The 25,729-nt window shown below is 44.7% G+C and overlaps 1 protein-coding gene across 1 annotated transcript in view; it reads right to left on the bottom strand.

Annotated features, from left to right (window-relative positions):
* The window catches only part of plcg2 (phospholipase C, gamma 2), a 219,184-nt gene that overhangs the window by 59,207 nt on the left and 134,248 nt on the right, over positions 1-25,729 (bottom strand). The window contains exons 2-8 of the mRNA XM_070897010.1: positions 20,432-20,584; positions 17,705-17,798; positions 17,209-17,256; positions 8,436-8,520; positions 4,462-4,545; positions 2,283-2,326; positions 807-879 (exon numbers count right to left, since the gene is read on the bottom strand). Coding sequence (XP_070753111.1) covers positions 807-879; positions 2,283-2,326; positions 4,462-4,545; positions 8,436-8,520; positions 17,209-17,256; positions 17,705-17,798; positions 20,432-20,584 — 581 coding nt within the window. The remainder of the gene's footprint in view (positions 1-806; positions 880-2,282; positions 2,327-4,461; positions 4,546-8,435; positions 8,521-17,208; positions 17,257-17,704; positions 17,799-20,431; positions 20,585-25,729) is intronic.

Genomic DNA, 25,729 nt, shown 5'->3' with positions numbered 1-25,729 from the left:
TCCATTCATTAAAACTCTGTGCTGGGATCCCTAACTTGATAAATTTGCCGCGAGAACAGCTGTACCATTGTTTCCTCAGCTTACGTTCTAGCCTTTTAGAAAAGGAGGAAGAGCTATACTGACAGAGAGAAAGCAGAGGAGTGGAGTCGCTTACATTTCTGGGGCCAATTCTGAGGGCCAGGTCAACTAAACCTGGAATTCAAGCCTCCCTGCCTCCCCAATCCTTCAAACCCAGCTCGGCCATTGCCAGAAGGAGCATTAATATTTCTCCTGGCCCCACAAAAATCTTTTAAAAAAAAAAACCTAAGACATATCTGTTTGAGGAGCAGGCTCCAGCGGTCACTGTAAGAACCACTAGTTAGGCCGCTCAGCGGTCCGCCCCCGGTACATGGGAGTGGCATTGGGGTCCTACAACCGGAATAGATCCCCGATTTAAGCATTGATATAAGGCTCCCACCTGTTTCAAACAGGAACACTGGCTGCCCACTTTGAGTGCTGCTTGAAAATCAATTCGGACGGGCCTCAAGCAAATTTTCATCTGAGGTCACCCCCATCTCCAGTGTAAACAGGCTGGTAGGCAGACTAAAATCACCCCCCAGGGTGTCTACTACCAGCATAATCACCAATTGGTTTTAATGCATGGACAATACCCTTCATATTGTCACTCTTCAAATGTGTCATTTGGCCTTGATTATAATATTAGTCTAATTTTGAACTTCTTCATAACTTTCAAGTGAGATGCAATTTATTTTTAAAGCACAAGTTGGATCATATCTTATGTGCCAATCTAAATGTTATTATTTTACCTTCTGTTCATGGAGTAGAAACCGCTGAAAATCATGCAGGTACAAAACTGATGCAGTGGACCTATCTGTTCTTCTGCAAGCAGAAAACAAACTAAAAGTTAGGGATTAAGATCAAATGAAGTTGATATGAAGTATCTGTCATATGAGTAACTGCGCTGGATACTACACTACATCTTTAGTGGAAGACATCGTTTTTTTGTTCTGTGAATCTTATGTTCTGGGGAATGGAACATTTTTCATCTGTGATACACACTGCCAGCAGCAAGTCCCACTGCAGAGACTTGAGCATAAAATCTAGGCTGAGACTTCAGTACTGAGGGAGTGCTGCACTGTCAGAGGTGCCACCTTTTGGATGAAACGTTAAACCTATCTGCTCTCTCTGGTGGACATAAAAGATCCCTTGGCACCATTCGAAGAATAGCAGAGGAGTTCTCTTCGGTATCCTGGCCAACACTTATCCCTGAACCAACATCACAAACAGATTATTAGGTCATTATCACACTGCTGTTTGTGGGACCTTGTTGTGTGTAAATTGGCTGCAGCATTTCCTACATTACAACAGTGACTACACTCCAAAAGTACTTCATTGGTTGTAAAGCGCTTTGGGATGTCCTGAGGTTGTGAAAGGCGCTATATAAATGCAAGTCTTTTTTTCCTTATTGGCAACACAAGGTAAAAGGTGGGTAAGTATAAGGATTGGCTGAAGGGAACAAAGGATTGGGGATTTGTTAGGGAAATGATGTCAAGGTGAAATTCTGGGGGGTGAAAATACTAAGTGGAGTGTGTATGGATTGGCCGTGTTCCGAGTATACATTGACAATGCAGATTCAAAAGCCAATGCAAACTGGTCAAATTCACAGGTGAGACTGGACTGGGAAGCCAAAGTCAAAGGAAGCATCCAGGGATTTACAAATGCAGTCAATAAAATCTGTAATCGAGCAGATCAGTGACAGATAAAATGGTGGGAGACCAGTGGAAGCCCCTCCCAGTAGTTATGGCAGAAGGCTGAGAGAATCGATTCAGAATTTCAGGGGCAAGAGATCTTTAGCCTTGAGAGGTGGCTACTGAAAGGGAACGCTATAGAAGTATACAAGATACTATGTGGTACAGATAACTCTGGAGCACTACTGTAAGATGTGCCAAGACACTAGAACAAGGGGGCATAGGATAAAACTGGTGAAAGGACAATTTAGGACAAACATGAGGAAGGCTACCTTCAGGCAAAGATTGATCAAACTTGGAATGGCCTGCTAGGTCAGGTAGTGGAGATGATAACATTACATTCTTCAATATACAGTCAGTTGACATGATTGCGAATCTGTAGTTTTTTTAAAAATTCTGCATTGATTAAATAAGATGGACTAAATGGCTCCATCATCTGTATTAACCTTGTGATCAAAAGACCCTAGGATTCACTGGAATGAGACTTCACCTTTCCAAGATTTAAAAAGAAAACACAAAGGGTTTTTTCCTTACCCGAGAATAAATACAGATCCCTCTATTTTAAAGGTCTCAAGAATCTGGAAAAAATGCATTTGATTGATGAGCTTTAATTTTAACAATCATATTTTAAAATATTACTATTTACTCAGCAGGAAGGATACAGTCAATATGAGCATCAGTAACGACAAGGATACAGAGTGGAACTACATTATAGAAACACTGCACTTATAACCTCTAGTAATTTGTGTAATCCTACAAGTGCACTGATTGAAATTTCATCATGGACAGTAACTACAATGCTACATAACAGACTCCTAAATAGGAGACCTAAGCTTAAATCGTAGGCCCCGATTTTAACTGCGGGCCAGTTTTTGGCGGGCGAGCAGCGGTGTGAGTTAGAAATTCACCCATCGCTCCAAAAGTGAGGCCCAAAGTATTTTAACTCCTGGGCCCCAATTAATTCCTGTCAGCCAACTTCCCAACCATTCCGGGCAGCTAATGGTGCAAAATTAGGCAGTCTGGAGATCACCCGACAACAGCAGTTAAATGGCAGGATTGGCTGTTGGGCCATCGTGTGGGGTCCCCACAATTGGTGGGGCGTGGTGGGAGGGGGGAGGGAATGGCATAGTCGAGGCGAGGGAGGCCTAAGTTTTCCTTGTGGGGCCCAAAGAAGCAGTGCTCTTTACTGCTGGTCCCACAAGGAAAGTAAAAAAAAAAAGAACATTTCAAACTTACTTTTTTGGGCCTCTTCTGGTCCTGATCCGCTTTCTGGTGGAAAACTCAGTGCCACTTCCTGCTCAGGCAGCCTAGTAAAAATTGAAGTTGGGTCCCAATATTAATAAGGACCCCACCAGCTTTGGGTGAGTGGCCTTGCCACCTGCTCAGTTGAGCTGGAGAAAATCGAGGAAGGTCAGCTCCTGGCTTCTCCATGGTGCGTAAGTGACCTGGCCAATTTTAACTGCACACCTGCCCAGTTCCTGCAGGGTGATGGACAGTTACAATTCTCCCCTTGGTACTAACTATCAGTTACACTTGAGGGTTTGTTGAATCAGTTTTGACTAAATGGTCTTTCTACCTTGGTCAGTGGGAGGTGGCACCAAAGGCATTTGCATAGATAGCTGTGGTCTAGGTAGCATAGACTGGCACTGTCAAGCCCGTGTGGTGGCTGGTGTGCAATGGCCACCACACGTTAAATAAATCCATGCACAGGCATCTTCCATCCTTCAGGATGTAGTTCAGGACCTGGAATATTAGGTCCATCATTGAAACACCTGTGAGCTCATCCTTTTTCGGCGTGGAAGCAAGTCATCCTCGTTTCAAGACACTGCCTATGATGATGACGACTGGAGAGAGAGATTCGGCAAAACATCTCATTGCCATTTTTGATTTTGAATGCGTCGAAAGATTAAAAAAATCTTAAATACATAAAAACATGTAGGTACATCAAATTTACGGGCTGGATTTTTGCCGGCTTTTCGCCGTGATTTGACCCTCGGCGTTACCGTCGTACGTTCGACACGCCACGCCCAGAATACTGATAGGGTCAAACCTGTCGACGCAGCCCCGCCAGCAGGGGTAAGTATGAAGACCCGTAAAAAGGTAAGTTAAAGTTTTTATTTTTTAATTATTTTTCAGCGATTTAGTAGGTAAGGGTTTTTTGAATGTTTTGTGAATTATGCAATTTTCTTTGTTTTTCCCACCTCCCAAGGCCTCTCTCGCAGAGCTACCGGCCCCAGACTAAAATTTGTGCCGTGAATCCTTGTGCCTCGATGACTTTACCGATGCACCGTAAAGGGTGAAAATTAGACCTAAAAACAGTAGCGCAGCAAAAACGGTAATTTTGGTGTAAAACTAACGTTTTCGCCGAAAACCGAAAATCTAGCTCAATATTGACTTTTAGAAATATTAGGAAAGTTTGGGTTTAGGCAGCAGCGAATGTATGGGGACCAGGATTTGCTTTGTACTGAATGAAGATTTAAGGCTTCCATTGATCTTTAACTGAGCAACACATTATTGTTACATAATTGGGACATATTTATGCTATAGATTCATGGAATTAAGTAGAGGACATTAACATATTCAGGTCTTCTCATCAATTCTTGTGGCTCCTCTTCATGACAGGAAAAAGGAATTTAGAAACAATAGGAAATAAGTAAGCAAGGTCAGGTAATATATACAAATCCTTCAATGTTTAATGACAAAATATACTTACTATCTTCTGGCTTTCAAACATCAGGTTCTTGTAGAATTGGTGAAACTGTTCAAAGCTGAGGTCATCCTTGGAATTTCCCGTGTCCTGTAAGGATTGACATTTCGTTACTTCACATAGGAATACCTGGAGAGCATTGACATTGCTGACTGAAATGACCTCCAAACCATATCCTCCAGCGGGTGCAAAGTGCTGGCTTCAATGCAAGTGAATGATGCTGCTCCAGGATGCACAGAGCCTGCCTCGTAACCTGTATCATTGCAGCATATCCCTGGGTGCAGATTGGCGTCCAAATCAACAGAGAATGTGCTACTGTTGGAAAGATAATTCCTACGAGGTCAGTAATGCACTCGGGGGTAACATTCTGACGAAAGGTGATCGACCTGAAACGTTAACTTTGTTCCTCTCTCCACAGAGGTTACCTGACCCGCTGAGTATTTCCAGCATTTTCTGTTTTTATTTCAGATTTCCAGCATCCGCAGTATTTTGCATGTGTGTTGCGGTAATACACTGGTTCCTTTTTAAGTTTTAACAGCTGGGGAGTATTATTTTTTTTTTAAATGAAAATATTCCTTCTTGGCCTGTCTCTCCTTCAATAAGCAAAATTGGTGGTAGAATTACAGCAGAATCTATTCTATCACTTAAAGCGGTGTGGAGCCTTTGGAGAATTTAAAGAACCATAGGGAATTCTTAAAAAAAGATCAATTTCAGCACAGTGAAAATCTAATAAAGAATTCTGTAGATTAATCGAAGAGTGAACAATCATCAGAATAATGAGTTCCCTTCAGGAAAAGGATAATCAAAGCACTTACTCCTCCCCACATTTATTAAAATTATTGCATTGCCAAAACCATTGAAAAAGACAAATAAGTGCAATAAATGCTTTCGTATGCTAATCTTAAGAGTAATTTCAAGGCCTATATCATTTAAGAAAGACTTGCATTTATATGTATTCATAATGCTGTGATTTGTGCACAAATGAACAGTTCAGTAATGGGGCTATTCATAATCATCACTACTTTCACAAGAGTACAAAAAAATACCTAGGGTTAATTCCTCTGCTTCTTTAGTTGTTGACAGTAATGGTGTTAATACACCTATGAAGTGCCTTAGCGGTCCTTATAATTCTGTTAAAAGCGGCTCTGACCATTTAAACATGATGTGGAGAGCGGATAAAGCAGGAGAGATTGTGACTGATATCAACACTAGGAAAATACACTTTACTGATATCCACAGAGCACTTTCTATAGTTCTAGGGGCAATACATCATCATTTTCTCCGCATTAGCACTCTTCGGGCTGGATTTTCGGTTCTGCTCATTTCGGGGCGGTAATGGCGGTGGGGCAGTAAAGTTAGTGCCCGGGAACAGTTTGCGCCTCAATCAGCAAAATTCAACAGCTGGGCCCTGAGCGTAGGGCAGGGCGCTAAGGGAGGCGTTGCACCCCTCTCTTAGTGCACGAGGCCGGCTGAGCAAGCAAAAATCCCGAGCTAAACAGCCGGCCTCGGAGCGCTCGGAGAGAGGTCTAGGGGGAAAAAAAAAACTGAAAAAAACCCATCAAAAACATTCCCAATATATAGCCCACGCCACCACAACATTAATTGCAACAAAAAAAACCAATCACACTCACCTGAGGTTGACATAACTTACCTCACCGTGGCTGCTATAGCTTGAACCGCACGCGTTCCCAGCATGGCACTCTACGGAGTGCTACGAATCGGGCGGCAGCCACAAATCGAGCCGGTGTCGCAACCAGGGGCGTTTCACACCGGCTCGCCTCTTCTGGGCAGTAATGCTCTGCGCCCCCCTCCAAACCAGCACCGAATGTCCCGGCGGGGTGCTGGAAGCTGGTTGCCCGCCCGGAAATGCTTACCACCGCCATTGCTGCCCCTCTGGGGCACTAACAGGGGCAGCAACAAGCCTGAAATCCAGACCTTCATCCGGTGATGGTACAACTCAAGAACGGGCGTGGACAACCACGGTGTACTGTGTAACTTAGGCAGGAGCCATCTGTACAGATCCCTTCGAACCTGTTGTGGGCATGACAAGATCAGTCGGCTCCATAGAGGGCAGAAAGAGTACGAGGGTCGGTGCTAAGCGGGCACGAGCACGCTCCTCAGTGTGGGACAACTGATTAGAAACATGGAGTAGCAGTTCTCCAGATATCTGCTGACATGATGCAAATGGAATGCTGAACCTCTAAGGACACAGTCACAGCAGTTGCATGCTAGGTGTCTGTGCACAAAGCTGCATTGGGTGGCTCGGGTGTCAGAGTGCAAGAAGCTGTTAAGGCTGGCTTTGATTCTTCAGAGGAAAGACTGGGAAGCCTCAGGGAATGGACAAAGTGGCTTGGGCAGCCCCACTGGCACTGTCTGAATCACCATTTGCAGTAGAGTGCCTGCAATGCTGCTCTTGATCCTCATGTTGGCATGTCTCATGTGCAGTCATAGGGGTAAAAATTCAGGGCCCCCGAAACGGGTCGCACCTAACGCTTCTGAAGTGTTTTTTCCGCCGCGTCGAATGAGGTGGCCTCTTTCGCGAAATTCAGCTCTTTGTCGTTTTTTTGAAGTGGACCGGAAGTCGGTCCTAATGGAGGTGGAAGAGGGATGGTAAGCAGCAGATCGACAACTAGAGGAGCGGAAATGGAGGTGGGACGGCATCTCCGCTGCTGTCAATCATCAGCGGAGCGGTGATGACGTCATGATGCATGTGCGTCACCAGGTCTCTCCCCTTCACTTAAAGTCGAGAGCCGCTGCGAGCTCTGCGAAGATTTTAGTTAGGACCACCGGGCCATCAGGGAGGGTTTTGGCCAGGCCAGCGGCTTGGCACTCAAGAGGGAGTGCCAGGCTGCCTGTTGGTGGCCTGGCCGAACCCGGGGAGGGGGGGGGGGGTGGGGGGGGGGGCGCATATTTGTCCGGCCGATCTGGAAGTCGTCCAGCAAAAAAAATAAAATGGTGGCCACGGCAGTGGGCCCTCGCCTTTAATGGCCGCCACGTAACTAAATCCCGACAGAAAAAGCTGTCAGGGGGCACCGTGCAGCACGTCAAAGATTTTTCAAGCTGAATTTAGATGGAGGTGCAGGAGATCAGCAGTGTGCGCTTTGATTATGCGCTTAGGACCGGTTGGCAGCAGCAGGGCAGAAGTGGGAACTGCTGGAAAATCCACCAAGGTGAATTTCACTGGCGGCGGCCATTCGACCGCAAATCGGCGACCACTGGGCTCTGCCGCTTGGCCGACACTTTCTGGCGGTAAGGGGCCTTTTCAGGAGGCTGAATTTCGGTCCCATAGATTTCTGAGCAACTGTTTAGTTTGCATATCTCCAAATTCAGCAAGCAGAGCCAACTCCTATTTTCCAGGCAGCTACATTTTTGAATGTACTGGAGGTGGTAGATGCATTCTTGTGGGTTTGTGATGCTACAGACTATTGAGGGTTCTGTGCAATCCGAGCCTCCTGTCCTTTGCACCAATGCACTAAATACAAACACGCACTGTCAATGATAGTCATTGTGTAATCTGTCTAGCATTAACAGTAATCCTGTTATTTTTACCTCAGTTCAGAGTAAAGGCAAACAATGACTGGACTATTCAAGTGCAATTCAGCAGAGGGCAACATTGGTGGGATCAGTTATGCACCAAACAGGCCTTCATTGGCCTGAAGCTTGAAAGCAGAAAAAAACAACATTTCCCGTTGAAGATTTTAGCTCTGGTTTGAAGCCACTGGAGAAATCAAACCTTTGACTGCAACAGCAATTGTCACCTCAATTTTTGGATATTCTGTACTGGATTTAGCACCTACAGTAGAGGATGCTAGGTTAAAAACCCAACAGAGAAACGAGCCTCGGGAAATAATGCTCAATACATACGTTTTTAGACAGATACAAAGCATACATTTTCGGAGAGGGTGAACAAAATACAACTCTTTGTGCTCTTTTGATTTGTCATGAAAACATAACTGACAATCAGCTTAAAGGATAAATACCCCCATCTTGTCCTTGAGGAACTTCACACTTGGCACTTTGAAGTTTACTTGAGGTAGCATGAGCTTCAGTTCCTTGAGCGAGATGCTGCAAAAAAAAAGAAATCAATTTATTCAACCAAATTAAAAAAGAGCTACATACAAAGGGTAAATTCTCTGATCCCGTGCTCCAACGGAGTACAGGTCAGAGAGAGGGCTACAGGGCTTTGCAATCTGCCCTCTCTTTGACAGCAAGTCCTCACTGAGGGCCCACAAGCATGGAATTTACTCCATAATGTCGGAGACAAACTATTAACAGACACGTACTGGTTCAAACTAATGCAAAACATTTTGTCACAAGTGAAGTGAACAGATGAATTCTGTCCCACCCTATTCGGATATGGGATATTGATGACAACTAACCGTGGAAAAGGATGGAAAGAGAAAGTACTCGAGCATTTTAAAAATAATTAACACACATAATACTCCCTCCACGAGGTGTGGAAACAGGTGGCAATTTTACTAAACCTTGTAATGCCCCTGAGAGGCCCAAAAGGACAGTGTCTATGGTATTATACCTCCGCCTGCTCCTTTCTCATTGCAAGGAGGAAATACTCTCAACCGTGTGCTGAACTCTGAAAAGCCATTTCCTCCGCCTCGTCAGAATCCTGCTAGAGTCGTGTGAAAACACACACCACAAGTTAACTCTAAAATGATTATCAATATTTCATTTCCACTTTGCAAAAGTGGCACTTTATTCCACTTAAAGCTTTGGTCCAAAATTATATTTCGAGACAGACTGTGCTAACATATGAGCGCGAGCACTTACATGGATAATTAAGCTATAAATGAAAGTTAATGCAAATTTAATATTCAGTTGAAGGTTTTTATAACAGTCAAACGAAAGTTTAGCCAATCCAAACCAGAAAAACAAATCAGGGAGTGAGAAAATAAATGTTTCACCTTGGGGTACTTCCCAAAGCATTTTACGAACACTGCAAAAGTCAGCTTCCATTGGTAAGCCAGCACTGCCCATGGACTGAAGCTTGACGTTATTAGCTAAACCTCTGGCATGGCACTGCCACTGGATCAACAGTGAACCTTTCTAACATTGGGGTATACATCAGAAATAATACCGCCCCTTGCAATACACTCTCCAGGGGGCCAAAATTGCCCTCCGCCCCAAACGGGACGCACATTTCGAAATAAATGTTTATTCTCCGCCCTCATCCATGGGGCGGAGAATAGTGGAAATTGGCATCTTAAAATTTTTTAATCTGTCCGAGCGGTGGTTTAGGGATGCTGAGGGGAGGAAGTGGGTCGGGAGTGGGGTGGAAAGCAGGTGGTGTCATCAGCGCTGCGCTGAGCATGTCAACGTGACGCTGATGACGTCAGCACGACGTGGTCGTGATGCGTAGCAACGTCCCTCACCTTCAGTAAAGGCCGCTGCGAGTCCTGCAGCTACTTTAGTGGCACGCACTGGGCCACCAGGGAGGGTTTCGGCCAGGCCAGCAGCCTGGTACCCAAGAGAGGGTGCTAGGCTGCCCGTTGGCAGTGCAGCCGAACCCGTGGCTGCCAGTGTCGGGGTGACTTCAGAGTCGGCCGACAATTAAAATAAAATGGTGGCCGCGGCGGAGCGCCCTCCCCTTTAAGGGCGGACACGCTGCCCAGCCATTGGCAGCTTCCTGTCGGGAAAAGCTGTTGGAGGCACTGAGTGGTGGCTGCTCTGCTCCCACGGGGCAATTTCTCTCGCGGGGCAGAAAGTGGTCGCCGCCAGGTGGGAAGGGGTTGGCTTCTGCCCGACGGGGCAGGAACACAGGCGGGGTGGAATCCCGTATCTGCCGCCCCTGACCTGGGGGCAATTTCTGATGGGCTGGCCCATCTGCCTGCCCCCAGTCGGAAAGGCCTTACCACCCCATAAAGGAGAGGGACAACTTCAAGCCCATAGATCTTTCCAAACTGGCAAAAAAAACACAATGCTGACAGATCATGTGGCTCAGGCTGAAAAAAATGTGAATTTATGAAAAAGTAAAATTGTAAAGAAAGCAAGATGAAATTTGCTGTCTTTAAAAAAAAATTGTAATTTTCACTATTGCTTTAAAGCTGTTCTTCAAATGAAAACAACACAGATCTTTTGAGGTGCCTTTTGCAGAGTCCTGCCTCACAGTGACATGTTAACTGAACTAAAGAATTGGGAGAATTTTCCATACTAATGCCCAGATTCAGGAACCTGCTGGCTACGGAACTGTCAATCAAGATAGATTTTAAAGATATAAGGGAAGATAGGTCCAATTTTAAAATAGATAGGTAAAGCAAAACTATCAGCGGCCTCATGGGTCACCCAGTGTTTAACCTTTCAGAGGTCCGGAACAAATCACCTACACTAGGCTATAATTACAGGCAGCTGGCAGCCTGGTGATCTATGTTACTACCAACTTGATCTTACTATCAACTTGGGGGAGCTTTGCATCCTCTTGGGCAGCACAAATACCTTGGTCCAAAGGGACCATATACATCCGCTAGGAAACTACAAAATTAGCCCATGCATTGCTCTATAAAGGATCTATAATTTGATTAATTGTAGGTCAAAGGCAACCCAAGTTTTCACAACAAGGAGCAAATTCCTGATGGAATTTTAAACCGAAATGGCTTCAGATGGAGCAGCGTGAATTCACATGTCTATAAAAAGCAAACTCCTTTAAGCTGCAGCTTACAGAAACTAATTTAAATTCACCGATCTGCAATTGTACATAAAAGGAACAAATTAAAAATTTGTCTTGAAATAAAATGTGACTGGTCCTGAGTCCATCATAATGATATATAGACAGTTGCCAAATAGTGACGACAGCTACAACTGCAAAACACCCAGGCCATTGGAAAGAGCAATAACCGGCTGTTACGGGGAGAGATGGGTGATAGCCCTATGGAATTTTAGGGCCACAGGACTCAATTTTCCCCAATGCCGTTTTTTGCCGTGTTACAAGAGTTACGCCCTTTTTTTTTGGGCCCCAACTACACCAAAAAATAACTTGCAAGTTTCCTCGTTCTAATTTTTGAAATTGGCGGCGCGCAGCCTGTCCGTTAGCTTTGTGGGGTGGAGCCTAATGTCTGCGCCAAAAAAGCGATGCCTCCCCCCCCCACTTCTGCACAGGCGTGAAAAAAAAATGATGTTTTTTACGTGACTGCTATGGGCACGCATGTCCAGTACAGCTACCGGTCTGCATTCGGCCATTTTTAAAGAGCTTGTTGTGTGTGAGAACTTTAATTCTCATTGGAAAAATCGGAGCTGCAATATGCAATGCGGCTCAAGGACCAAGAATTTCTCACGGGACGAAGTGGAGGCACTAGTTACTGTGATTGAGGCCAGATGGCACGAGCTGGACACCAGCAGAGGTCACATAAAAGTTTCAGCAAAATAAATGAAGAAATGCTGGAACATACTTGCAGAAGATTACTGTACAATGGTGACCACCCTGAGGTCTGGAGGCCAGTGCAAAGAGAAGTGGTTGGACCTTGCTTAAGTAGTTAGTGTAAGTAATATTTTCATTTATTCACTGGAATTGCAATTGTAAATGTGACCAGCTGTATATGTCCCACCCAGCAGAAAGACACCCTCTGTAAAAAGTTATATTTTCATCTTTGCAGAGGAAAGTGGCACACAACAAACGAGAAAGAACTCGAACAGGAGGAGGCCCGGCAAATCTGCACCCACTGACACACTTGGGAGACAGGAGTCGCTGCTTTGACGGGTCCTGCCTGGAGAAAAGCAGCCACCACTGCACAAGCTGGGCCAACACTTGAGAGAGAGGATAAGTCCTGCAAATTCCACAGTCTGGGTTTGCTAAGTGTTAAGTACTGCGCGGGCTAGCCCTGCTTCGGTTCATGGGGATGAATCCGTCAGCTACGCTTCGATTGATGTAATGTGCTATCATTCACCGTGGTCCTTCAAATCAGCCTGCTGCCTGTGCTGTGTGAGCCTACTCATGCCACCCACCCTGCCCCCTCCTCTGCTGCTAACCATTTGTCTGTTCTGTTATATTTTGTAGAACTTGAGGCCAACCCTGACGAGGCTGAAGCCGATGCAGAAGAAGATTCAGATGCAGACGAGCCTGAAGAGGAGAACATCTTCCAAATCCCACCTTCCAGACCAAGAGCATGGGGGTGAGGGGAAGGGAGAGGGGAGGGGTGAGGATGGAGACCCCACTGTTGTACTCACTCTGGAGGAGGTACAGGTGCTGCCCATTGAGATGCCAGCCCCTTTCCTGAGTGGTACAAGTGTTGGTGGGGCATTCCATGATTTCCCATAGTCCGAGGCTGGGGATTCCAATGGGATATAGCGAGGCACAACCAGGGCCCCACCGTCCGAGGCTGCGTGTCCCAGTGGGATGCAGCGAGCCACACCCAGGGTGAGGAGGGGAAGGAGAGCTCGACAGTGCTCTCCTGAGTTGCAGGATCTAACAGATGTCATTCAGATGATGGCAATGAGTGCAGAGAGCATTGACCTTCAGATTGGCTTCCACTCCCCCACCCCACCCCCACCCCCACCTACCCCCCCCACCCCACTGGGCTTCTTTTGAAGCCGAGCCCAGAGTCCATGTGTCCGGGCGAGGGAGCAATTCTGCCAGTCGACGCTCCGACCCTCAAGCCCGGTGAGGAGACGTTCGGTGGTGGGGTGGTACTTTGAAAAAAATCAAAAATTAAAGAATTGCATTAGACTTCCATTTTCTCCCCTTTGACTTTGAAAAAATTAAGCTTCATGATGCATATTCTTTGCCTTCTTGACTCCCTCCAAAACTTCGCCTAAAAACAATGGTGTCTTTCTGTGCCGATTTTTAATGTGCACTGGCTTTTCTTAAGTGCCCAGAATGTTTTTTGGGAGCAGTCAGATATGCCATCCATGGAAAAATGTAAGTTGGCCAAACTTGCTTAACTTGCCAAACTGGCACAGACATCAGGTTACACCCCCTATGACGCAAAAAAAACTAACCCAAAAAAATCATAACTAACTGAGTTACGCTGGTGCAGAAACTTTGATATTTTAATTTACGCCAAAAAAGAGGCGCGTGCCAAAAAAACAGCGCAGATAACAGAGGAAAATTGAGCCCAAATATCTTATTCCAAAGTGCTTATTATCTTTTCACCACTGTGTGGTGTCTGTGCATGCAACATATCAGAGATGGCATGAAGCTGTTGAATGTCAACCAAAATAAATATGCATCTTACACAACACTTAAGCAAGTAACTAATACATTTTTCAGTTGACTGAGTTGAAAATCAGTACAAAAGATGTAGGTCCTGAATTTCCTCTGCTCTTGTGTCAGGGGAAACTGACATTATCTGGCCACAGTGGGGTGATAAAATGGGATGGGACCTCTTTACACCAGGCCCCTGCCGCTTTTTGTGCCACCAGAAGTAGGAATGGGTGTGTAATGGTTGACTGGAATGGTTGACTCTGCTAGTGGAGCACGAGCACAGGAAATTTGGACTACCGACATTAATTTTACGCTCAAAAAGCAGAGGCAAATATTTTGAATTTGCCCTATTTCCTATGTGCCCGCACCATCACATTTGCTGATCCAAATATTTAAAACTGCTTCTTCCTGTTAAAGTATATCACAAGTGATTAAAAAAAAAGTTACATCTTATGTCATGCCATGTAAACATAGCAAGTTAAAAACAAGAAAACTTTTAGAATTTTAGACATCTTCATATACAAGTCCAAAGTATCCAGAATTCTTATTCAACAGCATACGTATTAATAGTTAACTGCAACTCTCAAATTCTTATTACATACATATATATATATATATATATATAAATTCATCAGAACAGAATTTGAGTCAATCAGATTAGCAGAAGCTGTTTCATACAGCTTCAGTACCTCATAATGACATAACTGAAGATTCTACAACTAAAATGTTCACCTATCATCTCTTTACAGATACTGATGAAGCTGCTGTGTCTCCACAGCATTTTCTGATTTAACTTTATTTGGGTAAGAGTTGAAGAAGCTGGCCTGTTTCAGGCACTGTACCTTTCACCAATCACATCACTTTCCACAACACGTATCAGTATCTATAACGCACAAGAACATAAGAAGTAAGAGCAGGTGTAGGCCATATGGCTCCTCGGGCCTGCTCTACCAATCAATAAGATCATGGCTGATCTTCTACATCAACTCCACTTTACAGCCCTATCCCCATATGCCTTGATTCCTTTAGTGCCCCAAAATCTATCCATCTCAGTCTTGAATACACTCAACGACTGAGCATCCACAGCCCTCTGGGGTAGAGAATTCCAAAGATTAACAACCCTCTGTGTGAAGAAACTTCTCCTCATCTCTGTCCTAAATGACTGACCCCTTATCCTGAGACAGTGGCCTAGAAATTTGAGTCATTTGTGCCTCCTGGGGGGCGTTAACGATGCGCAAACAACGCCACTAACGATTCCCGCTAAATTCCGTGGGAGTTGAGCGGCGGCAGTAACCCGTAACGCCACACTCCGCTGGTACTGACGACGTCATCAGCGCGCACAGCGCCCCGTTAGTGCCCCGGACCCTAAATTGGGAATCGCTCCCTGAAGCGGAGCTGGGCGATGACAGCAACACGTACCATGGTGGCCAGCAGCTCGCGGGGCGATAGTTAAAGGGGAGGTGTAGTGTTTTAAAGAAAAAGGTCCGAATTATTGGTGCGCCCGTCAGCGCTTTGAACGCGGGGTTTGTGCCGCAATCGGCCAGCCTGGCACTCTGCTTCTGTGCCGGGCTGTTGGCACGGCACCCCCGCTCCCTGGTGGTCCAGGGAGGACCCTTTTCATAATGCAGAGGTTGCAGCTTGGGCCCTTCCCTTTAATCCAATGCGGCAGCGCTACATGGCCCTGTGCGTAGCGCTGCGCCCCGCTCCCGACCCGTCCGCCCTACTACCCCCCCAGAAAGGAAGTGGAGCACTTTATTTTGTGCTCCACTTTCTTTTGGGGGCGGTAGCCCCAATTTCTTGTGCAAGGTGAGATTTCTGTGCCTGGCGGTACTCAATTTTTCCCCCTATGACCCCTCGTTCTAGATTCTCCAGTCAGGGGAAACAGCTTCTCGGCATCTTTACGTGGGCCACGACCTAGAATCATACATCACAGAAGGGGGCCATTTGGCCCTTCGTTCCAGTGTCCTATCTTTGAAGGAGCTATCCAATTAGTCCCACTCCCCTGCTCTTTTACCAGAACCCTGCAATTTCCTCCCCTTCAAGTCTTTATCCAATTCTCTTTTGAAAGTTACCATTGAATCTGCTTCCATCACCCTTTCAGGCAACGCATTCCAGCTCACAATAACTCGCTGTGTAAGGTATGATCCTAAATTGATAACAATTGAATAGCCAGATCTTGAGTGCACTGAACACAGCGAAGGCTATGGCCTCCAGTGACATCCTGGCGGTAGTGCTGGAGATAGTGCACCAGAACTAGACAGTTCCCTGGCCACACTGTTCCAGTACAGCTCTGATTTACCTGACAATGTGGAACATTTCCAAGGTGTGCTCTATCCCCAAAATTCAGGATAAATCTAGTCTGGCCAATCAACTTCCCCTAGCTATCCTTCTTCTTCTTCTTAGGCAGACCCCCGGAGTCGAGGATGGCTTAATTCCACACTAAATGAGTTCTAAGGTGACTGATGAGACCAATGCAGGATCTACAGTCTCTGTCACAGATGGGGCAGATGGTGGTTGAAGGGATGGGTGGGTGGGGTGCTTGGGTTGCCGAGCGCTCCTTCCACTTTTTGTGCTTGGTTTCCGAGTGCTCCCGGCGAAGAGACTCGAAGTGTTCAGCGCCTTCTCGGATGCTCCTCCTCCACTTTGAGTGGTCTTGGGCCAAAGATTCCCGAGAGTCGGTGGGGATGTTGTATTTTTTCAAGGAGGCTTTGAGGGTGTCCTTGAAGTGTTTTCTCTGCCCTCCTGGGGCTCGCCTGCCGTACTGTGGCTCGGAGTAGAGTGCTTGTTTTGGGAGTCTAGCATCGGGCATGTGGACTATATGCCCGCCAACTGGAGCTAGTTGAGTGTGGTCAATGCCTCAATGCTGGGGATGTTGGCCTGAGAACGAACTCTAGCTATCAGTAAAGTGATGGAAGGAGTCAACATCAGTGCCATTAATAAACACCTACCCACTAAAAATCTGCTTACTGATGCTTAGATGTTACCAGAACCACTCAGCTCCAAACTTCATCAGAGCCTTCATCTAGATATGGATGCGAGAGCTGAATGCCAGAGGAGAGGTGACGGTACTTGCCCTGGACATCAAGGCACCATTCGACTGAGTATAAAACCAAGGATTCCTAGAACAACTGAGTCCAATGGGGATCAAAGGGAAAATCCGCCACTGGCTGGAATCATACGTGACACAAAAGAAGATGCTTCTAATTGTCAGAGGCCAATCATTGCAATGCCAGGAGGTCCTCATGGAGTCGTTTTCAGTCTAACCATCTTCAGCTGCTTCATCAAGGACCTTCCTTCCCCCTCTGTCATACATTCAGGAATGGGGCTATTTGATGACAATTCCACAATGAAGCAGCCCATGCCAGTCTACAGCAGGATCTGGATAACATCCAGTCTGCAGCTGACAAGTGGCAGGTAACAGTCATGACCAGCAAGTGACAGGTAAGGACCATCTCGAACAAGAGAAATCCTACCTCACCCTGGTCTTCAACGTCATCATCATCTCCCACCATCAACATCTAGGGAACACCACTGGCTGGAAGCTTAACTGGACCAGCCATATCAACACCGTGGTTAAAGTAGTACATAAATTCAGTGAGTCTTACCTATTTCTTCTTGTCCAGTCCACCGAATAAAACTGCTTTCTCAGCCAGCTGTAAACCGTAGAAAACATGAGAATGTAACAAGGTCACAGATACATTGCTACACTTTCACCAAGAGACTTCTGTCAGCAAATCACAAGGTGACAATTGAAGCCCAATGATGCCGTAAGTTCTCGAGATGAAGTTCTAGCGACTCATTAATATCGAGAGAACATGTGAACTAACTGCAGTTTGAAGTGGTGAATGTCGAACAACAATTGATTACTTTCACCATTTCCGAGAACTCTTCACAATATTTAAGAATAGTTCATTGAGATGCTCTAACATGATTGATGTTAATTTAAAAAAAAACAATCTGTAATGTTTTGTGAGAGAAGAGCAGCCTCCAACACACTAATTGTTTACTTAAATATCATTCGCACGTTCAGTATTTTTTCAAATTTCTTTGTATACAACAACTAATTGCAGAATGGATAAAGACGGTCTTGCGTTCCTCTACCTTTCTATTAGTAATGGGGTCAGTGCATTTTGAGCCTCTTTGTACAGAATTTCCAGTCCCTTTAACCATTTGGAAGCTTCTTCTTTTGAATTAGCTGCAAGAATAGAAACCAGTTGTGAAACCTTCATTCATGCATTGTCAGTCAGTCAGCCAGTTCACTTACAGATACAGGATAGGAACTATTGTAAAAACAACATATACAGCAATGAACAATGGAATCTTTTATGATGGTATCTTCCAAAACTGTAAACTGTTATTAAGAATGCAAGCTTTATAGCAGGGTGCTTTATATATTTTTTCAATAACAACCAACATCACTAAAACAGATAATCTGGTCATTTATCTCATTGCGGTTTGTGGGATATTGCTGTGCACAAATCAGGTGCTGTGTTTTCCTGCATTACTGTACCTTAAAAGTACTTAATTGGCAGTGAAGCACTTTGGGACATCATGAGGTTATGAAGGTGATATATAAATGCAAGTTCTTTCTTTTCTTACTGGGGAACCACAAATAGTTTATACCACATCAGAGATTGTGTGGTATCATTGAGAGGTCCACTGTAGCTTAACTGTGGAGTAAAAGGGCTGGATTTTCCCAAGGCTTCTCCCACAGGGTCAGGTTGGGACTAGCATCTGCTGACCCAACCTCGGCCAAGTATCCAGAGTCAGGGGTCATTATGTATTCATGGTCGGCTCCCGGCAGGATTCCTGTGAATAAGCAGAAACCTGCCATCGGCCTCAAAGAGGATATAGGTGATGTTGCATGCTGGGCCTAAAACCATCTTAAAGGGGCTACGGAGCCCTGAAGCCTAAACTGGGTCATCCACAGACGGCAACATGGAGAGTTGGAGGGAGAGAAGGCTGCCACAAGACCCTCTCCTTCCATTTGCTGCATTTGGGCCATTCCCGCCACTACCCTAGGCCTAGCACCATGGTTTACCTGGTGATCGATAGGATTAGGGGCAGAAGGAAAGGAAACGGGCCAGGAACCTGGGCCCCGCTCTCTCTGCCACTATTTGCAGGTGACAGACGGGGATGGAGCACCCTGGAAGGGGCAGGGGGAATGGAAGTGTAGGTCAGGCCAGTGAGGCGGCTGTAGGCCTCACCAATCAATTTCACCCATTTCTCTGTCGCTCTCCTCCAAAGTGTTTACCTGGATACACTTTAAATTGCAATGAAATCGGCTAATAAAACTGGACAATTTCCAAGCACCAATAAGACATTATAAAGCTTGCCAAAGTGTTTAAAAAGAATTGATTCAAACCAGGCACAGTAAAATTTCACCTGAAAAAAATAATATGGAATGATAAAGTGATGCAGCAGCAAAGATCCATTTAATCTAGGAAATAGATTATTGTGTTCCCTGATGTGAATATACTCCATTTCTGTCATTCTCTGGGGACTTGGGATTCTAGTACAGTTTCTTCGAGAGATAATGGGCTAGAGATCGCCCCTTGCTCCGATTGGGGGCGGTAAGCTTCTGGGGCCAGGACGAATAAAGATGGCGGCCAGGGGCGCTAAAGGCCTCCCTTTTAAGGAGGGCCCTGGTGGTGGATGTCCGTCAGCTTTGCGGCCCGAAGGGGGAAATTTACCCCGCGGCGGGGAAAGGCGTCGGTGTGGGGTAGTGAGGGGTTGGGGCGCATGGCGATGACGTCATCGCCAGTTGCATGCTGGCCCAGGGTGCTAACCACAGGGCACGCCGCTGCCGGGACGTTGCCTCCCCAATGGACATCAAATACATCCACAACCACAGCAGCTAAGGTTCTGTAGACTTTGATAGTTGGACAAAGGTTTTAGCATTTAATAAAGGCACTTGCCCTGTTTCCTTACAGGAGCTTAAAGGTGAAAGTGTGCTAACCCATTGTGCCATCCTTTCCAGCTTCAAATTTGCAATCTAGATCATAGGAAACAAGAGTAGGCCATTCATCTCTTAGAGCCAGTTCTGCTATTCAATTAGGTCATGGCTGATCTTAATCTTAACTTCAGTTACCCGCATTGGTTTCATATCCCTTACCTAATGAAAAATCTATCTTAGTTTTGAAAATTTCAATTGACCTAGCCTGAGCAGCTTTTGGGGAGAAGAGAATTCCAGATTTCCACTACCCTTTGTGTGAAGAACTGTTTCCTAAGATCACCTCTGAACGGTCTGGCTCTCATTTTAAGGTTATGCCCCCTTGTTCTGGACTCCCTCACCAGAGGAAATCGTTTCTCTCTTTCTGCCCTATCAAATCCTTTAATCATCTTAAACACCTCAAGTTGATCACCCCTTAATCTTCTACACCCAAGGGAATATAAGACCAGTCTATGCAACCTCTCCTCAAAATTTAACCATTTTATCCCCGGTATCTTTCTGGTGAATCTGCTCTGCACCCCTTCCAAAGCCAATATATTGTTCTTGTGGTGTGGTGGCCAGAACTGAATGCAGTACTCCTGATACGATGCAGTGCTCCAGATGCATACAGTCACATCAGTGAAATTGCATATTTTTTGAAAAATCATGTTAGATTTCCTCAGGATTGCTATCATTTTGGATAATATCTCCCTTCCAAATTGTTGCCATGTCCTTAATTCAGAAGTTTCTGCTCTTCCTGGCAGCATGCGTTGATGACAATTCAAATTTAATCTTCAAAATAGAGAGTGTATTCAAGTTTCTGGTAAGTGCATTGACCCAGAACACAGGAATGTAGACCGGACTGGGGATTGTTCTGTACCAGTTGTAGCACCCACCTGCCAAACTGAGATTGTTGAGCACGAACTCAGAACCGTAGAACACTGTGAAGCAGACATCATTGCTATATTTGTCTTTCTGATCTTTTGAAATCTGCTCAAAGTCCTTCGCGTTTTTCCCAAGACGGAGTTCTTTGATCTCTTGTAAATCAACTAAAAGCAAACAAAATATTTATATGAGGTACTGTATACTGACTTATGGCGGATAACATTTCATAGCTCCCAGGATACTCAAGAGAACATAAAATGCAACAGTAGTGAAAAAGGGTCAGCGAAGATAAATACATGTGAAAGGGACTTTGCCATTCATTGATAGGGTTTGCTTACTGTTTTTAATGACAGATAGCACGCTGAAGAAAAACAATGATATTTGACTAACACACTCATGAATCATTTGAATAAAGAGAACAAGGATTTCCATTAAGCAGACAGTATTGTTTTAATCTTAATTTAGAGGGTTTATTTTTCAAAATTTATTGAATGCTATGTTTATATTTGTACCTGGTGCTTATGTTAGGCTTTCACAAACATTCTACTAATGTTTTTCCCCTACTAAAATGTGTTTTGTTTTAAGTTCCTCTATACAATGTGCCATTTCCTGAACAAGAGGCTCAGAGTTGTGTCTTTCTCCCAGGCTTTGATCTCTGCAGTTGTGTAATTGGCCACAAGAAGATACCCACTGTTTTTCTCTCCCTCCCTATGTAGAATGACCACATTTTCTATAACTATGCGAGCCTGTCTCTTTTGTGGGGAAGGCATGCTCATTGATAAGAACACAAGTCCTATTATCTAGTGCTACAGAATTCTGCTGGATTCTGAGTCTGCTGATTATGTTTACATCGGTTGAGATCTCAGACTTCTTTTATATCCAGGAATATGGGACCTCATCAAGGAATCATATTGTCATCCTATGTTACCTGCTTCAAAAGGAAGGGGTCCATTGTAAGCTAGAGTTAAAACGTTAAAACTTACAGACCTGAAAATATAATATTATACAGTATAAATATACAACACCTGTTTAAATTCAGTAACACATGGGGGAAAGAAATTCTCTAGTCTCTGCAAATGGCAACATGGAATCATAAATGATACAATACAGAAGGAGGCCATTCGGCCCATCATGCATGTATACCATGCCCATCTTTGGTAGAGCTTTCCAATTAGTCTCACTATCTTTCCCTGTTGCCCTGCAAATTAATATTAAATATATTTGAAAAGTACATCTTTACGACTTTGATATATACAGCAACCAGAGCAATTCTCCCATTCCCCTCATCCCACAGTGAGAAATATTTCTGTAAAACTGTATCTTCCTGGCATGTGATGTGGAATGAGGACTTGCATCATAACTTCTGTTGTATTCTGCCAACTACTGAAAAAACTGTCTCCTGTCATCAGGGAATCCCAACCACTATAACCATCACTTTCTAGCATCTTAAGTATTGCGACCACCTGGAGATAGGATAAGAAGAGAATTACAAATCCAAAATTGTCTGGATTACACTATTTTGAATTTCTTTAAAATACTTTCATTTGGAATACATGAACTATTTTACATTTGAATGCCCCTATCTATTTAACACAATGGCACCTTACACGTACAACAGAGGCAAATATAATGCTGCATCTTTGATTTCATGGTAATTGCAAGCCGTCATTGGCCACTGTGCTGCAGTAAAATAAACCCTGCGACGTGGTCGTGTTAAGTCCCCAACACCCATAATAGTATAAAGGATGATCGGCATAAAATTTACAAGTTATATTTATTAAACAAACATATGCAAATTTCTGACGTAAGCAGCTCTCTCTAAACTCTGCTGGTTTAATCGGTGCACAATAGCGAACCAAGTCTGAAAGTCAGATTACAAATAACTATTTTGGTGTGGCAAGGTAATGATAGGTCTTCCCTGTGTTTCAGGGTTCACTGCTATTCAAATCGAACTGAACAAACATCCGCCAGTGGAATACAATTCAAATTGCAGCCAAATCCAAACCAACAGAACCACCCAACTGCACGTACAATGCAATGGGAAAAGTGAAACTTAGCTTACCTTGACAATTCTGCTCTGACTCGCCTTTCCCCCCACCAATGCCAGCCTTCAACTGCATGGGCCCCAAGGTTTCAATCCCGAAACCTCTCTGGCTCTCCTCATGTAAGACTCCCAAGAAAACCTACCTTTCCGACCAAACGTTTGGTCACACTAATAGGTCCTTTTTTTGACATGGCATCTATTGTTTTGTCTTTTATGTCTCTGTGAAATGTCTTGGGCATTTTTAAGAACATAAGAAATAGAAGCTGGAGTAGACCATTCAGCCCCTCGAACATGCTCCACCATTCAATAAGATCCTGGCTGATCTTCTATCTCAACTCCACTTTCCTGCCCTATCCCTATATAATAACATAAGAACATAAGAAATAGGAGCAGGAGTCGGCCATACGGCCCCTCGAGCCTGCTCTGCCATTCAATACGATCATGGCTGATCAGATCATGGACTTCGGTCCATTTCCTTGCCCGCTCTCCATAACCCCTTATTCCCTTATCGTTTAAGAAACTGTCTATTTCTGTCTTAAATTTATTCAATGTCCCAGCTTCCACAGCTCTCTGAGGCAGTGAATTACACAGATTTACAACCCTCTGAGAGAAGAAATTTCTCCTCATCTCAGTTTTAAATGGGCGGCCCCTTATCTAAGGTTATGCCCTCTAGTTCTAGTCTCCCCTATCAGTGGAAACATCTCTCTGCATCCATCCCGTCAAGCCCCCTCGTAATCCTATACGTTCCGATAAGATCACCTCTCATTCTTCTGAATTCCAATGAGTAGAGGCCCAACCTACTCAACCTTTCCTCATAAGTCAACCCCCTCATATCTGGAATCAACCTTATGAACCTTCTCTGAACTGCCTCCAAAGCAAGTATATCCTTTCATAATTATGGAAACCAAAACTGCACATAGTATTCTAGATGTGGCCTCAACAATACCCTGTACAACTATAGCAAGACTTCCCTGCTTTTGTACTCCATTCGCTTTGCAATAAAGGCCAAGATTCCATTGGCCTTCCTGATCACTTGCAGTACCTGCATACTAACCTTTTGTGTTTAGAAACATATTTCATGCACAAATATCCCCGGGTCCTGCTGTACTGCAGCACTTTGCAATCTTTCTCCATTTAAATAATAACTTGCTCTTTGTTTTTTTTCTGCCAAAGCGCATGACCTCACACTTTCCCACATTATATTCCATCTGCCAAATTTTTGCCCACTCACTTAGCCTGTCTATGTCCTTTTGCAGATTTTGTGTGTCCTCCTCACACATTGCTTTTCCTCCCATCTTTGTATCATCAGCAAACTTGGCTACATTACACTCAGTCCCTTCTTCCAAGTCGTTAATATAGATTGTAAATAGTTGGGATCCCTGCAACACCCCACTGGTTATTGATTGCCAACCCGAGAATGAACCATTTATCCCTCATCTCTGTTTTCTGTTTGTTAGCCAATCCTCTATCCATGCTAATATATTACCCCCAACCCCGTGAACTTTTATCTTGTGCAGTAACCTTTTATGTGGCACCTTGTCAAATGCCTTCTGGAAGTCCAAATATACCACATCCACTGGCTCTCCCTTATCCACCCTCTTCCTTATATCCTCAAAGAATTCTAGCAAATTTGTCAAACGTGACTTCCCCTTCATAAATCCATGCTGACTCTGCCTGACCGAATTATGCTTTTCCAAATGTCCTGCTGCTGCTTCTTTAATAATGCTCTCCAACATTTTCCCAACTACAGATGTTAGGCTAACCGGTCTATAGTTTCCTGCTTTTTGTCTGCCTCCTTTTTTAAATAGGGGCGTTACATTTGCAGTTTTCCAATCTGCTGGGATCTCCCCAGAATCCAGGGAATTTTGGTAAATTACAACCAATGCATCCACAATCCATGCTGCTACTTCTCTTAAGACCCGAGGATGCAAGCCATCAGATCCAGGGGATTTATCAGCCTTTAGTCCCATTATCTTACTGAGTACCAACTCCTTAGTGATTGTGATTGTGTTAAGTTCCTAACCCCTTGACTATCCACTGTTGGAATGTTGTTAGTGTCCTCTACAGTAAAGACCGATACAAAAAATTTGTTCAGAGTTTCTGCCATCTCCATGTTCCCCATTACTAATTCCCTGGTCTTGTCCTCTAAGGGACCAACATTTACTCCAGCCACTCTTTTCCTTTTTTCCCTTGATTCCCTTAATATTCAAAAATCCATCGATCTCTGAATATACTCAATGACTGAGCCTCCACAGCCCTCCGGGATAGAGAATTCCAAAGATTCACCACTCTAAGTAAAGACATTTCTCCTTAAATTAGTGATAACTAGCCGACTCCTTATTCTGAGACTGTGACCACCCTGGTTCTGGACTCCACAGCCAGGGGAAACATCCTCATTTTCCATCTTAAAGGTGCAACATAAATGCAAGCTTTTGTTGTTGAAAAGCAAAAATATTAGCTAATCTAGCCATGAATCCAATACTGCAAATTCTTCACACCAAAGGACAACATGTTTGGAAATGACCATGTCTTGTATTCAACTATCATTGTAACCCATGTATAAGCTGACCTAAGTTGTACACTGTGAGAACATTGACCACAAGGGGGTGAACTTGTGGGAGACACTCCTAACCTGGACTTTCAGGTATAAAAGGGGAAGCTCCACCCACCTTCATCACTTGAGGACTTGGTAATAAAGGTAACTGGTCACAGAGTGACCTTCTCTCAAGTATGGGCCTCGTGTGCATCTGTACTGTATAATAAGGACATATCATTGGCGACGAGAAACTGGGATTTAAACCACGCAAGCATGGCCACTAGCAGCACAGAAGAAAGGTACTGTGTTGGTGATGATTGGGACGACTTTATTGAGAGACTACAGCAAAGTTTTGTCACTAAGGAATGGTTGGGACAGGATTCGGCCGACAAACGCAGGGCTCATCTCCTGACGGTTTGTGGATCCAGAACGTACTCCCAGATGAAGGACCTTCCAGCGCCAGAGAAGCCGGCGGACAAGACATTCGAAGAGCTCAGTAAGTTGGTCGGGGAACACCTTAAACCGGCGAGCAGCATGCACATGGGGAGACACCGGTTTTACATGAACCGGCGGTGAGAAGGGCAAAGTGTTCCAGACTTCGTGGCAGATCTCCGGCGACTGGCGAGCCTATGTAAGTTCCCAGATGCATGCAGAGCGGAGATGCTGCGAGACCTTTTTATTGAGGGCATCGGGCACGCTGGGGTTTTCAGGAAACTGATTGAGACCAAA

This window comes from Pristiophorus japonicus, chromosome 13 (genome assembly GCF_044704955.1).
Source record: "Pristiophorus japonicus isolate sPriJap1 chromosome 13, sPriJap1.hap1, whole genome shotgun sequence".
Lineage (NCBI taxonomy): Eukaryota > Metazoa > Chordata > Chondrichthyes > Pristiophoridae > Pristiophorus > Pristiophorus japonicus.
Note: the sequence above shows the minus strand (reverse complement) of the source record. Positions and strands in the feature narration are given on the sequence as shown.